The 15514-nt window shown below is 47.2% G+C and overlaps 1 protein-coding gene across 1 annotated transcript in view; it reads right to left on the reverse strand.

Annotated features, from left to right (window-relative positions):
* CCDC180 (coiled-coil domain containing 180) overlaps positions 1-15514 on the reverse strand; it is a 47926-nt gene that overhangs the window by 5173 nt on the left and 27239 nt on the right. The window contains 12 exon segments of the mRNA XM_004695957.2: positions 347-507; positions 2968-3109; positions 3907-3973; positions 6169-6246; positions 7470-7588; positions 7590-7719; positions 7954-8126; positions 9677-9790; positions 11966-12064; positions 14247-14363; positions 14531-14675; positions 15242-15388. Coding sequence (XP_004696014.1) covers positions 347-507; positions 2968-3109; positions 3907-3973; positions 6169-6246; positions 7470-7588; positions 7590-7719; positions 7954-8126; positions 9677-9790; positions 11966-12064; positions 14247-14363; positions 14531-14675; positions 15242-15388 — 1492 coding nt within the window.

The following is a 15514-nucleotide window of genomic DNA, read 5'->3' on the forward strand; positions in this document are numbered from 1 at the left end:
CTGGAGCTGCCTCAGAGGGTCAGGAAGGGTGTGCTGAGCTTCTACCCCATTACAACCAGGGCTCTAGTCCAAAAAAATCAACAGTATCCACATCCCATGCACCATGCAACACTGTTGACCTCAATAGTCAAAGCCCCAGAGGCACCCATTAAGTCCAACTTCTGATGAAGAAGCCGCTGACTCATCCCTCGTTTCTCCAAAGCCTCACATCGCTCAGGCCTCACCCAACAATCCCCACCCTAGCCCATCTCCTGCCCTAGGACTGCCAATATTCTGCCTGTTTCTAGCTCCACAGGGCTCCTAGTCCTAGGTCGGAGGTGGGGAAGGGTAGCCCTGAAGCCCTTACCTTACTTTTTTCCACCTGTTTCTGATATTCCCGGAACTCTTCCCGGATCTCTTGGATAGAGGTAAAAAAATTGTTCCAGTGGTGCTCCTTGAAATTCTCCATCACCAGCCAACACACCTGGGGTAGCAGTTCTTCAAACCTCCTCATCTGGGTCCGTAATTCTGTAGGAATTGGGGGGGGGGGTCAGGAGAGAGGGACAGAGCAGAGCCAAGTAACTATGTTACTGTCTCCAACAAAGCCCAAAGCAAGACTCAGTCTACAGTAAGATTTTAACTATTTCATGAAAAGTGGTTCTGTGGTCAAACAAGTATAGAAAATGCTGGATTAGACAAGTACGAAGGGCGTCTGTACCATACTCTGCAGGACTCTACAGCTCAGTTCATTTGCTTATTTTATTTTTAAAACTGTATTGCCTTTCACCAGCTCTGTCCTCAGCTGTTATCTCTTCAAATACTGTCTTGACTCCAGCCTCCCTTCCTCTCCTCCTGAGCCTCTAAATAGCTAGAGTTAGACCTGTTCTTCTCAGGTATATCTCTTTGCCTCTCAGGTTTTCGTGTCCTTGTCTTTCTGTGTTGCATTATGAATATTTTCCTTAGATCTACCTTCCAGTTCATTGATTTCACCTCCATCTGTGGATAACGTTTGTAAAGCCATCCAATAATTTTGAAGTTTCGTCTATTTCTTTTTCCAATGTAGAAGTTCTATTTGGTGTTCTTTGGTATCTAATTGGTCTTTTCATTGCTCCTTATTTATGTTCCCAATTTCTTCTTTTAATGCTGCTGAACAGCTACTTTACGTTGGAGCCCTGTCGCAGCTGAAGCCTTGGCTGGCCTCCCTCTGCGCTCCGACGCCCAGGCGCCTTTCTCCCTGTGTGTGTGTGTCTTGTTAATTTGCCTCCTGTAAGCTCTTATTCTGGGCATTTTATCTGTGGGAATTCTGGAAGGTCTGACATGAAGTTGATTTTTTCTTGAAAGGATTTGTAATGTCTCTACCAAAAAAAACACCTGGACCTGGAAAACTCCAGATCTTTTAAAGCTGAAGTCTTAATCAAAGGCCTTTTAGATGCTTCGCAAAATCAAAGTTGAGTTCAGGTTTATTTCAGTGTGACTTCAGCTTTAGAAGCCACATCAACATTCTTACAGATTCTCAGTGATATTTTTCTTTTCATCTTTACCTTTAAAAAAAACTTTAGGGCCCTCCCTGGTGGTGCAGTGGGATAAAGCATAACACTAGTCTGCTAAAGCCACTTCAGCATGAGTTTAATCCCTGGAAGTGATCCACATGGCGCAGCAGACCTCTCCTGACCGCCCACTGCTCCCCTCAGCAGTGTATTTCATCAGTCATCCTGTTCTGCTCCCCACTCTGTATCTAGTGAATCCTCTCACTGCCCCTGTACCTCTGGCCTGTACCCCAGTTCTGTATGCATAAATAAATAAATCTTTTTAAAAACTTTAAAGGTTTTTAAAGTTGTACAGCTGGAAGATGGCAGTGCCAGGTCTTCCTCCAGGGCTGACTGTCCTCTAATCATTTCCCTCTGTATTCACAGACCCATCAACCAACACAGTAGATCTGCAGTGGGCCCTCAGCTTCTCTGACTTTAGAAGCAGAATGATTAGTATGTACAGTCACATTGGACACATTAGCTATGGACAAAGAGGCAAAGGAACTTGTTGGAAAAATGTGCAAAGGGGACCTATGTTTTCACTGCTCCTTCAGCATTCTTACAGTAAATGTAAATGACAACATATACTTAAACTGCCTATTTTCATGACCCTATCCTCCAGGAGGCTAGATTTACTGAGTTCATCATAAGCCAGGCATACAGTTGGCACTTAAGAAATACCTTAAATGGAAGGATTCTTCACATGACAAATGTAAGAGTTGGACCTAGCAATTCCACTCCTAGTTATGTGCCCAAGAGGGATGAAAACACATGTCCACATAAACGTGTGCATGAGTGCTTATAGCAACACTATTCATATTAGCCAGAAGTTGGAAACAACCAAATACCTATTAGTGAATTAATAAACAGAATGTGGTATCCATACAATGGCATTTGGCTAGGTGATAAGAAGTAATGAAGCACCGATACAGGCTACAACATGATGACCCTTGAAAACATTGTACAGAATGAAAGGTACTGGTCCCAATGACTATATATACTTGGTGCCATTCATGTGAAAGCCTGGAGTGGGGAAATCTACAGAGACAGAAATTAGATTAGTGGTTGCTTAGAGTAGGGGACATGATGGAGGGACAGAGGGCTCTAAGATGGACAGTGGGAATAGTCACACTGCTCTGAACCTACCCAAGTTGTTCAATTCTACATGGGTGAATTGTATGTTCATGAGATCTCAATAAATCTGCCCAAAATGTCAGAGCAAGGGAACCAAATATTTTCAGGGATACAAATTCCCTTTTCTCATTTTTGTTTCTCCTCGTTAAGTCTGATCAAGGCTTTTACTAGTTATAACCCACTACCTTTTCGTAGAGAGGTGCCTCTGCCTCTACCAGTGACATCCAGATTGGAAGGGGCCACTCACAGCTTTGAGGCCCAGACCAAGCTGGGTGGCTTCATATCACACAATTGACCAACCTATAGATCTGCCCCTGGCACCCACCTATGAGGCAGGAGTTGTGGTACTCGTCTGTCTCGCTGAGGTAATCCAAGGTCTTTTTGCCAATGTTTTCTGCACACTGGTCAAAGGTTTCATACATGCATTCAGGCCTGGTGACAGAGCGCTTCTCTTTGCGGTAGAAGTCCTGCAGGAGAGGATGACAGTGTATAAAGGTAGAGACCCTTCCATGGAACTCTGGTCCAGGCCCCTGGAATCGTGCTTTTGATCAAGGCTGCTCTTCCCAGCCCTGATCCCACTGAGGCTTTTATCCTGCTGCACCTGTGCCGGGGCTGCTCTTCCCACCTGTCTCCCCTTTCCAACGTTGTCATGCAAGGCACAAGTGAGAGAATGCTAAAATCTATTCATCCTTCAAGACCCAATGGAATTTCATTTCAATGATCAGGTGGAAAGGTTTCTAGGAAGCCCTGGGCTGGTACTAGGCCACTGGACACACTTATGGGAGAGCTGGAGTACCTGCTCTGAAGAATCCACAGCCAGTGGGAGGCAGGCAGAAATACGCAGATGCCTCTCTGAGAGGTGCGCTGGAACAGGAGCTGGGTGGCTCCAATGGGAAGCCCCAGGTGCCTGTTCCCTCAGCCCCATCTGCGGTCCTGCCATGTCTGTTGCCCTCCTTTTGGCTGCTGGCTTTTCTGGGACAGGGACAGGTTTGCTCCTCTTGACACACCCAGAACCTGATACACAGTGAGTATCCAAGTAATGTTTGGCAGCTGAATAAATAGGTAAGTGAAGGGGTGAGGTTTAGTTTCTAGGATAAAAATTATCACACAAGATGTCAGAAGCTGGGAGACTACAGTTATGGCGGCTGGAATCCCCTTTCCTCAGATTCACCCACAAGGCCATCGTCAGCAGAAGGCAGAGATGACTGAGGATATATACTGCTGGCAGAAGGACAGGTAGAGGCCTGTGGATGGTGGCCCTCACCTCTGCGACCAGCAGCAGATGTTCATTGCTGTCCCATAACAGGCTCAGGATGATGCCTCTAAAAGTCCTGCAACAAGATGGCCCACATGCATATGAGAAAATGTACATCACTTGTAATAAGGGAAATGCATATAAAAGCCACAATGGGTTACCATCTCACACCAGTGAGAATGGCACATATTAAAAATCTAGCAACAACAAATATTGGCCAGGGCGTGGAGAAAAAGGAACTTTTCTACACTCAGCAGTGGAATATTACGCAGCAATCAAAAAGGTAAAGCATATTATTTGTAGCAACATGGATGGAGCTGGAAGGGATCATGCTTAGTGAAATAAGCCAGACAGAAAAGAAAAATACCACATGGTTTCAATCATAGTAGGAACGTCAGTGATCAGAAAAAAAAAGTAATTGTAATAAAGCAAAAATGAAAATCAACAAACAACTATAAACCAGAGATATTCTATGGGGGTAGAGAGGGGAATAAGATCAAAATTGGGGCAGGAAGAGTACACAGGACTTTGTGATGGTACACAGGTGAAATGGTGGTGGGAAGTCCACAGGGATTACAGCCAAGATGAAAAAATGTACAAAATAAAGAATGATTTAAAAAAATTATATATATATATATGTACACAAAAAATCACATATATATATATTTTAAAGGTTCATAGACACCTAAAATTCTTTAGAATTTATTTTTACATCATGTTCTATTTACAATAGGGAAGACATGAAATCAACCCAAATACCCAAAAGTAGATGACTGGATTAAAAATATGTGGTATATATACACAATAGAATATTATTTAGCAATCAAAAAAAGATAAACTCATGCCTTTTGCAGCAACATGGATTAGAAGGGATCTAAAGAATGATGTAAATATATATATATTTTTTAAAGGATCATAAGCACCTAAAAACAATTTTTAAATTTATTTTTACATCATTCTTCATTTTGTGCCTTTTCCATCTCAGTTGAAATCCCCCTGGACATCCCACCACCAACTCACCTGTGTGTCATCATTATAATCCAGTGTAACTTTCCCACCCTATTTTTTATTCTATTCCCCACTCCACCCCTGTAAAATGTCTCTGGTATATAGTTGTTAGTTGTTTTTCTTTATTACAATTGCTTTCCACACCCTCTCCGACCCCCCAGTCCCTTACACTCCCGCTATTAGTGAAACCATCCAGTATTTTTCTTTTTCTTTCTGGCTTATTTCACTAAACATGACCCCTTAGAGCTCCATCCATGTTGCTGCAAAAGACATGAGCTCATCTTTTTGATTGCTGAGTAATATTCCATTGTATATGTACCACATCTTTTTTATTTATTTTAAAAATATTTTTTACTATTGTAATAGTTTATTTCTACAACATTTTGCGCCCTTTTCCATCTCAGTTGTAATCCCCATGGGCTTCTCATCACCATAGTCCCATGTACTCCCCCCACCCCCATTTTTGATCCCATTCCCCACTCCTCCTCCATAAAATGTCTCTGGTATATAGTTGTTCATTATTATTATTTTCCCCCCTGGTCCTTTATGCTCCTGCTATGAGTGAAACCATCTGGTATTTTTCTTTTTCCTTCTGGCTTATTTCACTAAGCATGATCCCTTCCAACTCCATCCACATAGCTGCAAAAGTCATGTGCTTATCTTTTTTGATTGCTGAGTAATATTCCACTGTGTATATGTACCACATCTTTTTAATCCAGTCACCTACTTTTGGGCATTTGGGTTGATTCCATGTCTTTCCTATTGTAAATAAAGCAGCACTAAACATGGGGGTGCAAGCACCTAAAATTTCTTAAAAATATATTTAAAAATAAAATAAAATTCTTGTAACACACAGGACAGATCCCCAAGGGGCCTTATTTTACTGCACCAAACAAATTTGGAAACACTGATGTGGAACTAGGACTTTAGACTGGAATGTCATATTGAGAATGATAAAGAGGACAAGATATGCCCAAGCAATTTTAAGTAATAGTTGACTTAATGGAGTCATTTTAAGCAATTTTAAGTAACAGTTGACTTAATGGAGACAATGCATTCTAAGACCTCTTGAGAAAACCAGCTTGGTATCTGGCTTATGGCACCTTTGGTTACCCTGTTCGCTTTATCAGTGCCCATTACCATATCTGTAATCTCATCGAGTCAGCTTGAGCTCCCCACTCCTGTCCTGCCCACACCCTCTCCTCCCACCATGAAAACAATAGAAGTTAAAAATAGAGTAAAGATTAAGACACTGTCACTTACTCAGAAGGAGGAGGTGGCTTGTCCCCGAGCACCTGGTACCTTCTGTCCATTCGGTTGGGCTTGGTGTGCCGAGTGAAGCTGTGGGCAAGAGTGGGTTGTTGTTCTGAAAGGTGGGGACAGACCCAGGGATCTAACTGAGCCTACCTGGGTTGCTGGAGGTTCAGCACCTTCCTGTCGGGGCCTGATTCTCATGTCTGGGGAGTCCTTCAACTCCCCACTGGCCTTCCCAGTCCTCAGCACCTCTGAAGGCAAACCTCAGTGTGGGGATAAAGCCCGTATGGCTAAAACCCAACCAAGATCACTAAGAGGGGGCAAGCGGTAGAGATGCTGGTGGAACAGCAGCAGCTCAGTATCAGTAAAGCCCCAGCACAAGTTTCTTTGACCTGTTGCTTCTATCAACAACTTTCTTTGCAATGTATGCATTCTCAAGCTGTGTGTGCAACATATTACATCCGAACCATTGAGGATGAAAGAAAGAAACTGCAGGACCCTGAGCCCAAACTGGTCAGAGCCAGATTACAAGGCATGTGCAGAAAGACCAAAAGTGACCCACAGTAGCTGGGAACGTGTTATAATAATAGTGCAGCCTGCCCTGGGCAGGGCTCAGCCCATGCTTCCTGGCTGTGGGACATGTGAGAGTGCCTGTTATGCATCTGTGCCTGCACCCCCAGAGCAGATGCCCAGAACCACCCAGCCACAAAGCCTGGCCCTGCCACCCTGTTTGTTAGTCCAATGCGAAGCTGCACTTTGCCTGGGGAGCCTCTTCCTGAAGGGTCTCCCACAGCTCCTGAAAGTGTGCTCTAGCCCCGACAGTAAACCCTAGTGCTTCTGCCCGAACTCGGGTTGCAAGTCCTCATTGCGCTGTTGAGTGTGACTGCGCCAACACCATCACTAATATTGTCCTGGTACTGCCAGAGCCCTGGTTTGTATCCTTGTTTCTCTGTGATGGGACTCTAGGAGCCATCTCCCACGTTCCTTTCTGTTCCATGGGGGTGGAGGGTGGCGATCAGAACTGCCACTGCACCACTGTCAGCAGGGTCAGACCCACCAGGTGTCACTCCCAGCCAGGCTCTCAGGTAGGAAGCCCGTGGAAGCAGCATCACTCAGAGGAGGGAGCACAGAGCTGACTCTGTCAGCAGCAGAGCTGGCCCCTCACTACTCCTTGGAGTCTCAGAGCTGTGAGCGCAGGCAGCATCCTGAGCTCAGAGTCCATGAAAGCAGCAGGGTGTCACTGGGTTTTATTCCAGGGGACAGGGCAGGGGTGTGGTGAGGGGAGACCCCAGGCAGCCCAGCATCCCTACCTCCCTAATGAGGTGACACTGGTACTGGGCAACAGCTTCACGAAGTGTTCCCCCCGGTTCTGATGTCGCCTCAAGCCTTCGGAGGATGAGCACCCAGGACAAAAGCAGAGGACCCGAGGTTAGGGTGGACCAGGTGGTACCTGCGGCTTCCCCGCTGCTAGTTCCCTAACACCCACACGCCTGTTTGACTCTACCTGTCTGGGACCGATCTTTGTCACACTGATGGGTAGAGCCTTTTGAAGTGAGAGGTCTGCAACCGAAGGAAAGGATGTGAGCTTCCCCCTCTGGCCTGAACACCATTCAATTAACTCCCACTACCACGTGAATCTATCTTAACACAGGTCCCATTTCAGAGACATCCCCTGTTCAAGGTCACAGGTTGTCGGGGGTGGGCTCACAAGGACATCCAGTCTGTGGGACCCCAAAGGTACAGGACCATCAGCCAGGATGGCGGGACTCCATTTTGCAGCCCATCGTGACTCACTGCAGAATTTTCTTAACAACCTCCAGAGCTGGGTCTTCAATCATAGACTTCCCCATGCGGCTCGGTTGGGCAAAGCACTCAGGAACGATGTGATCTACCTTGGATTCCTCTTCAAGGACTTCTGAAGAGGTCAGAACATCACTCTCAACCTCCAGGTTGTCCATGAGGTTTTCCTGGGAGTCAGAAAGAAGGGCCTTCATGTGTGTCCCCAGTGGATGTGCCAGGCGGGTAGACAGGCTGGGTTCATGTTCCAGCACCACCTTGCCGGGATGCCATGGCGGGGGGCCAGCTGCCTGGCTTCTGTCTTCCCTCCTATAAAGTGGTACGATTGTCTGTCCCCCAGGGGGCGTTTATTCATTCACACTCACATGCTGCCTTCAAAAATGCACCCTGTGTGCATGTTCTCTGCAAGGTTTGGTCTGGGTTTGGGGATCAGGGTGAAGAGTTCACTTGAGACTTTGGTCCTCATGGAACTGACTGACAGTCTAGTCAGGGAGCCAGACATTTAACATGCTCTTCTACAAAGAAAGGTTTGGGCAAAATTGGGACCAGTGCTGTGGAAAAAAAAATTCCCACATCTACAGGACCAAGAGTCGTGGATTCATAAGGCTGCCTGATACGTGTCCAGTTAGTGCTTTGGACCAGACGAATACTTGAGTCAATGTGTAGACGACTTAATGGCGCCTCTCCTGCAAGTGGGATCTTACTGAAAGGCAGGAGCGGCCCCCCGCAGTGAGCACTCAGCCAGGCGCTCAGTTAAGCTCTTCCTTATTTGACTCTGCTTCACTTCTCAGAGGGTGATCTGCGAGTGCCTGATGGAAGGACCAGCTGGCCCTGAGTCCTGTCTTGTCAGGTGCATACTGGTGTACAATGGAGGCTTAGCTGGTGGCATGTCAGGGAAAATACCCCCCTTCCCCAAAGAAGGGGAGGTTTAGAAATTGGCAGTAAGAGGCAGAGGCTGCAGTGTGGCCACAGAGGAACTTGGGGAGGGGTCCACTTAAGCTAACCCCCCCCCCGAAATTGGTGAGCCCCTCTGATGTTCCAAACCTGGTGTGTGAGGGACTGACAGTGAGGTGAAGGCACCTCAGGCTCTGGGCAACAGTCCCTGAGATGGAGACATCACCACATTGTCTGAGGGCTCGTGGGGAAATGGGGTGTGCTCCAGGGGCCAGGAGGTCCTGGGAAGAGAGAGGCCAGGAAGTGAAGATGCCATGGGGGGTAGACCATGAGTCTGCTGTGTGGGTCCGGTTTAGGGCTCCTGAGGGCAGGAGGGTGATGTGGTACGACTGGCCTTTTCCAGTGTTCGGTTGGGCTGCATCTTAGGTGATGGAGCCTGGGAGGAAGCAAGGTGATAAGGCAGCCAAGTGGGTGAGATGGGGCACTAGGTGAGGCTGTGGCTGGAGTGCAGAGAAGCCAGTAGCTGCTTATGGGTGCCGAGGAAGGAAGCAGCTAAGCACTGAGGATGGCTTGAGAGATGGAGGGTAGCATGGGGTCCTGATGGGGGCAAAGAGGTGTTGCTAGGAGGTGCAGGATCTCCAAAGATCAGGGCTGGATGGGACCACTGTGACCCGAGATGTGAATCCACTGTGAGCTTTCCAAGCCTTCTCCATAGGCCTGATTTCCAGCAGGGCCCCGGGAATCCCTTCTTCCCTAAGGCTCTCTTGAGCCCTGGGGTCTCCCAGCAGCTCCCCCACTGTTCCTAACACCTCATGCCAGTCCTTACAGTAAAGATCACTTGCGTGATCATGCCCAGGATGCAGTCAAGGTACTGAATCCTCTGGTTCAGTTTTTCTTTCCACATTTGCACAAAGTTGAGGAGGTCTTCTGAGTTCACCATCTGGTGAGAACATGGAGGAATAGAGTCACAGGAAGTGAATTATGGGAGGGCAGCTGATTGCATCTGACCTGCAAGGACAGCAGCTGGCTGGTGAGCACACCTCTTGGCTGCACAGAGGTAGTAGCTCACGCAGGGAGGACCCTGGGCCTGGGAACAACGCTCGGCCTGCTCTTGCAGGCAGCTGCACCCAGACAGTGGATCCTTCCCTGTCCAGACAGTCTCTTCCTGCTTCTCTAGGTTTGTTCTCAGTACATGAGTTAAATTTGCTCAAGTCAGTTTCCCCACCTACATGGTGGGACACAGAGTGCACCTATGATCTCTTCTGTTTAACATTCTTTTTAGAAGGAACTGTTTGGCCCAAGGTCAGGAGGATGAGCAGGGGGAAGCAGCCACAGCCTTCCCAGTGGGTCAACACACCATCTCCATGACAACATCAAATACATGCCCCACCCTAACCATAGAACAGCAATCCCACAGCCCACGCTTCAGAGGCGCGCAGAGGCCACCGTGAGGCGGCTCATCTTGACCTCGCATCCCATACCCCTCTTGTCATGCCTCATGCTATTTCCTGAATGGCTCAGTGACCTACAGATGATGCAGGCCAGCCAGGAGATGCCTTGGCTTCTTTCTGCTTCCTTCATTCCACTGCAGCTTCACTCTGCCCTTCCCAGCCTCCACTGTGGAACTGGGACATGTCTCTGTTGGCCCCTTGCCGGCCACTCTCCCCTGCCTCTGCTGAGGCCCACACACTTCCCGGCCTTTTTGCACAGCGGAGAGTCTCCTCACATACAGCCTGAGCACACAGCTCCGCCTCTGCCTTCGCTGCCCCCACCCCAAGGCCACTGCCAGCCCTATGCTCTGTTTCCACCGCTGATCCCTGCAGGGGTACTGAGTGGCCTCCCCCACACACACATCAGCTGTCTCCCCAGGCTCACATCAGGAGACAGGGCGAGGCCCCCACACTCTGCCCAACATTCTGACACCATCAGAGGAGGCTATGCAGGGGGTTTGGGAGGTAAAGAAATGTGGGAGGGCAAATGTTGAAGGGGTTACAGCACGTTAACCTCATTTTCCCCATGTCCCAGTGGGTGGGGCTCGTAAGTGAGACCAGGCAAGAGTGGCGGGAAACAGAAAAACCAGCTTTCCTCAGAACACCCACCCTGGGGTGCGAATAAACACAAGAATGATGCAGAAACATTTACAAGAAGAATCACATTATGGTCATGAATGTAGATGATGAGAAATGAATAAGTTGGCTGGGTCTTCTCTACTGGGTGCTTGTGGGTATGCAGACTTTTTCCAAGAAGCTCACGTTGCTGTGCAAGAAAAGGCAATAAATGTAGAAAAAACAATGTTCTCTTTGTGTCAACAACATGGTCACTGAAACAGAAAGGAAGGACAGAACTTGGTGAGGAGGGAAAGTCCCATGTAAGAAACTTCCACAGGGATATCTGGTGCTGGGTGGACTGTTGAGAAAATATCATGAGAAGGGGCCGTGGGGAGGGGGACTGGAGAGGGGGCAGAGACCGCACTAGTGGGAGAGAAACAGGCAAGGAAAGAGCAAGGCCATCAGAGCCCCTCCATGCTGACCAGTGACACAGAGATGGCCAGTGACACTTAGAATCTTGCTCTCCCCTCAACTATGCACCAGCTCAAACTTTGCATAACCACAGAAAATATTAATGTCGGTAGAAGGAACCAGTTTATGTGTAATGAGCAAAACAGATGAAAAAAATCAAACAATTAGGGGGCAAATAGGGGCCTCCGCTCTTCACCCAGGGTGGGGTTCTGATTACGGGGTGAGGTGGGGTGACCCAGGAGGGCAGGGAGGGCAGACTCAAGCAAGCCCCGTGCTTCCTGGACTCCACTCCTGCCTGGGAGACGCTGAGGGGTGCAGAGACCATGGTATTCCCTCCCCTTCGGTAATTCCGTGAGAAAAAAAAAAAGGCAACAGATTAAGTAGGAAGGCTCAGAGGCACCTGCACTAGAGAGACCTTGACCACTGACCTTACGAGTCTAGTATGATGCATCTTTATTATTCCTAGTTCAGCACCTAATGAGCTTGCTTTTCTCCTTAAGGGGTTAGCTGTTACTAAATTTTTCATGTTGCCAACCAATTTAACTTTTAGATTACATTAAATGAGCCAATCAAAACACAGCAACTGGGGCACTTACTTTTTTATCTCCCCGTGAATTTCGATACATTTCTATCTTGCTTTGAAGCTGCTTCAGACAAGAATTTAATCCCTCTGCTTGCAAATTGGATCTTGCCACCTAGAAAAACCAAGGGTTTAGAGATTTGTTTCTAGAATACTTTACCAGGAGAATGTTCAGCAAAACACAATACCCGAGAGATGGATTAGCACTAGAAAAAGTGAAATCAGCACAAATAGGTACAGTCTTATCAGAAACTAGTTCAGGGTAAAATAAGACTTTTTTTGGCCATCGACTAGATTAGATCTAAAAATAAAATTGGATGCTAGTGAGAAGTTCGGAGGACACACTCAAGCCCCACTGGCCGGAAAACGTGGATGAGCCACGTGGGCAGCAGCGACCGGGGACCTTCCTGCCCCTGCCGGTCATTCTAGCCCGAGAGGCGAACGAGGTCATCACAGTGCCGCGTGTGGCCGCAGGAGCCCAGTCAGGGCTCCTGCAGAGAGAAACCGCAAAGTAAAAACAGCAGCGTCCGGAAAAGGAAGCCATCAAGACGGTGTTCGTGAGGACTCTCTAGAGATTATAGAACTTCTTTTTTTCTTTTGCTCCTGCCCCCCAGAACCTTAAAAAACTGAACGAGTAGCCAGAGGCTATAATTGTGTTTTGTGTGCATCAATACAGATATATATTATCCCATATTTTCATAGATAGAAAAGAGTGTTTATTGAGGTAGAATTGACAAATAAATTCACAAAATTATATATCAAAATTATATATTGCCTTATATTAATATATTATTTATATTATATATTATAAATACATTAATATATTAGTGTCCATAACTATATATCTTATATAAAGGTTATTGATATAACTTTATATTATGTATCTATTGTATGTTGTTGATGCTCTGTTGTGTTTGTATTTTTGTAGTTCCTACTCATTAACATCCCCCCTCCAAACCCCCCCACCACTCCACTGTGGAGGGGGAACTTGTCCCTGCTGGCATCTTGTCCAGGACACTGTTCTCTCTGCCTTAGACTCAGCAGCCTGCCTCACCCCTCACATCTCCCCACCTGTCTGCACCCAGCAGCGGAAAGCCCTCCTCACTTACAGCCTTTCCTGATCCTCAACACCCTGACCAATCATTTCAGCATGAAGAGCCCAACTCATAAGGCCTTGCTGACTGTCCCAACTTCCTCCCTCACCTCATTGCTCCCCCAGTTTGTGTGTGTGTGTGTGTGTGTGCACATGCCCATGTGTGTAAGCTCGTTCTCCTTTGACTCCAGCCTCCCAGGACTTTCCCCTGACCTCTCTAGAATACTGTTCCCCACTGTCCTGCCTGGCTGGTTCCTACTTCTCCATCACGTCTTCGAGAGCACCGCATTCCAAGTCCAGGCTAAATCCTGCTCCCGGCACCCTCCACACAAGTCACTTGGCATGAGATCTCCTCCTCTTGCTGCCTGGGTGGGCTGTTCATGTTTCAGTCATGATTTCCAGCATCAGACACACTTGGGCTCACAAGCTGACTCCACCATTTAACTGCCTGCACCATGGAATTACTTTCTGCCTGTTTCTTTATCGCTAAAATCATGGTTAAGATGGGTCTTGCCCATAACCTCTATACCCAGCCTCTGGGGGTGGAAGAAATGTTGATCAAAACATAAAAATAAATAAATAAATAAATAATGTGGAAGGAAGAGGAGGTCAAAAAGTAAAAAGAAAATAACAGAAAAAAAAATCTATCCAGCCAGAACTGAATACAGATCTAGGTCTTCCAGGCAGCAGCTTTGACATCTGGCATCAGCCATCCAGCCCCAGGGGCAGCATCTTGACTTCTTAGGGCTCAAGCTTGCTGGCATCCTCTTTGATCTATTTTTACCCCAAAGACCTTGGTACTGGAGTGAGAAGTGAGAGAATATCCTCTGGTATAATGTTTCCCAAAAAATGTTTTTAAGGACACTGGTTAATTTCTTAAATATAGGATCTGGTTTATAATAATTTTGGAAAACAATGCATGATATAGCTCCTCAATAAAACCATTATATTAAAAGCTCTGAGGAATGCTTTTAGTTAAAAAAAAAAAATAACACTTGCTTCATGCAGTTCTTGTGAGGACCAACAGAGCTAATCAAAATAAGTTAGTTAACTGGTGTGTCATGACTCAATGACTTAACCTGTCTTTCTGGGGAGTGCATGTCCCAAGGGAAAGAGACACACGGGTACCCCAGCACCCGGATGCTCCCTGGCTTGCGACTGCACGTGACAAACACCCCCCAGCTGGAGAGTGAATCAGTCCCACCTCACACTTGATTTTCACTTGTAGATTTGTCAGCAACCGCTGGATTTTCTCTATGAAAATAAGGTCCACAGACAGGTTATGGAATTTACTTTCAAACTTGTTGATGACATCATTGGCCTAAAAAGAAAGATTAAAAAGTGAAAAGCAGGGGCTTCATTTGGAACTTTTGGACTTTTTAAGCAGAGCACTTCAAGCGCCATCAGCAGTGGCTGGACATAGCCATCCTGTGATGGGGAAGGGACCTTGTGACGTGGAGCCTGGAGATCAGGGGCAGGCTCACCCACCTGATCCAGGTACTCATTCTCCATCTTCTCCATGTTGATCATGATTAAGTTTTCCACAAACTCTATCCGGGAAGCTTCCTTCTCTAGTCGATGACACAGTGCAGCAATTTCTTCAGAAGAAAAGTTGCCTCCCTCTGCAAACAATCTGAAAGTAATTTTGAAGAAGTAAAGGCCACAGGTGAGACAGGAAACTTTATCATCCATCCCAAATGCCGTGGTTGACAAGGCTTTAGATCATGGGAACACGAATGCAGGTCGGTCAAGGACAGAGGCGGGGAAACAGCCCCAGTCCATCAAGGGACGAGCGGGATGACACCTGTGTCTTATTGACACAGTGGAATTATCTTCAGCCTTAAGGAGCACAATTCTGGCCCATGCCACAGCATGAGTAAGCACCACTGCCAGGTGGACAGGCCAGGCACACGAAAGGAAAGATACTGTGTGATTCCATTTCTATGTCCCGAGAGTAGGGACAGAAAGTTGCCAGGTGTGGGGAAATGGAGAGTGGGAGTTTTGTGGGGTCAAAACTTCTGTTTGGGAAGATGACAAGGTTCTGGAGATGGATGGCAGGGATGGTAGCTCAGACTTAATGCCAGTAGGCTGAACACCTAAAAATAGCCAAAATGGACCAAGTTTGATTTATGAATATTTTGGCACAAAAAATTAGGAGGGAAACAAGACTGGCTCCCAATAGGGACAGGCTCGTCCCACCTGCACTGCTTGATGAAGTCAATGTTGGAGTAGCGGAGCTTGCCCAGGCTTTCCTCTAGGTACTGCCGGAAGCTGCGCAGGGACACCTGGATGACGTCGACGTAGCTAAGCAGCTCCCGGTGCAGCGTGGTGCTCAGAGTGGTCAGCCTGGGGACACGGGAGGGGAGGTGGAAGTAGGTGGCCAGCCTGAGGACACAGAGGTCATGGTGTCCCAGGCACCGAGGGCAGCCTGGGAGGCTGCTTAAGCTCCATACACTGCACCCCGCTGTGGGC

Source organism: Condylura cristata, unplaced genomic scaffold (genome assembly GCF_000260355.1).
Source record: "Condylura cristata isolate star-nosed mole 26May11 unplaced genomic scaffold, ConCri1.0 scaffold00006, whole genome shotgun sequence".
Taxonomy (NCBI): Eukaryota; Metazoa; Chordata; class Mammalia; order Eulipotyphla; family Talpidae; genus Condylura; species Condylura cristata.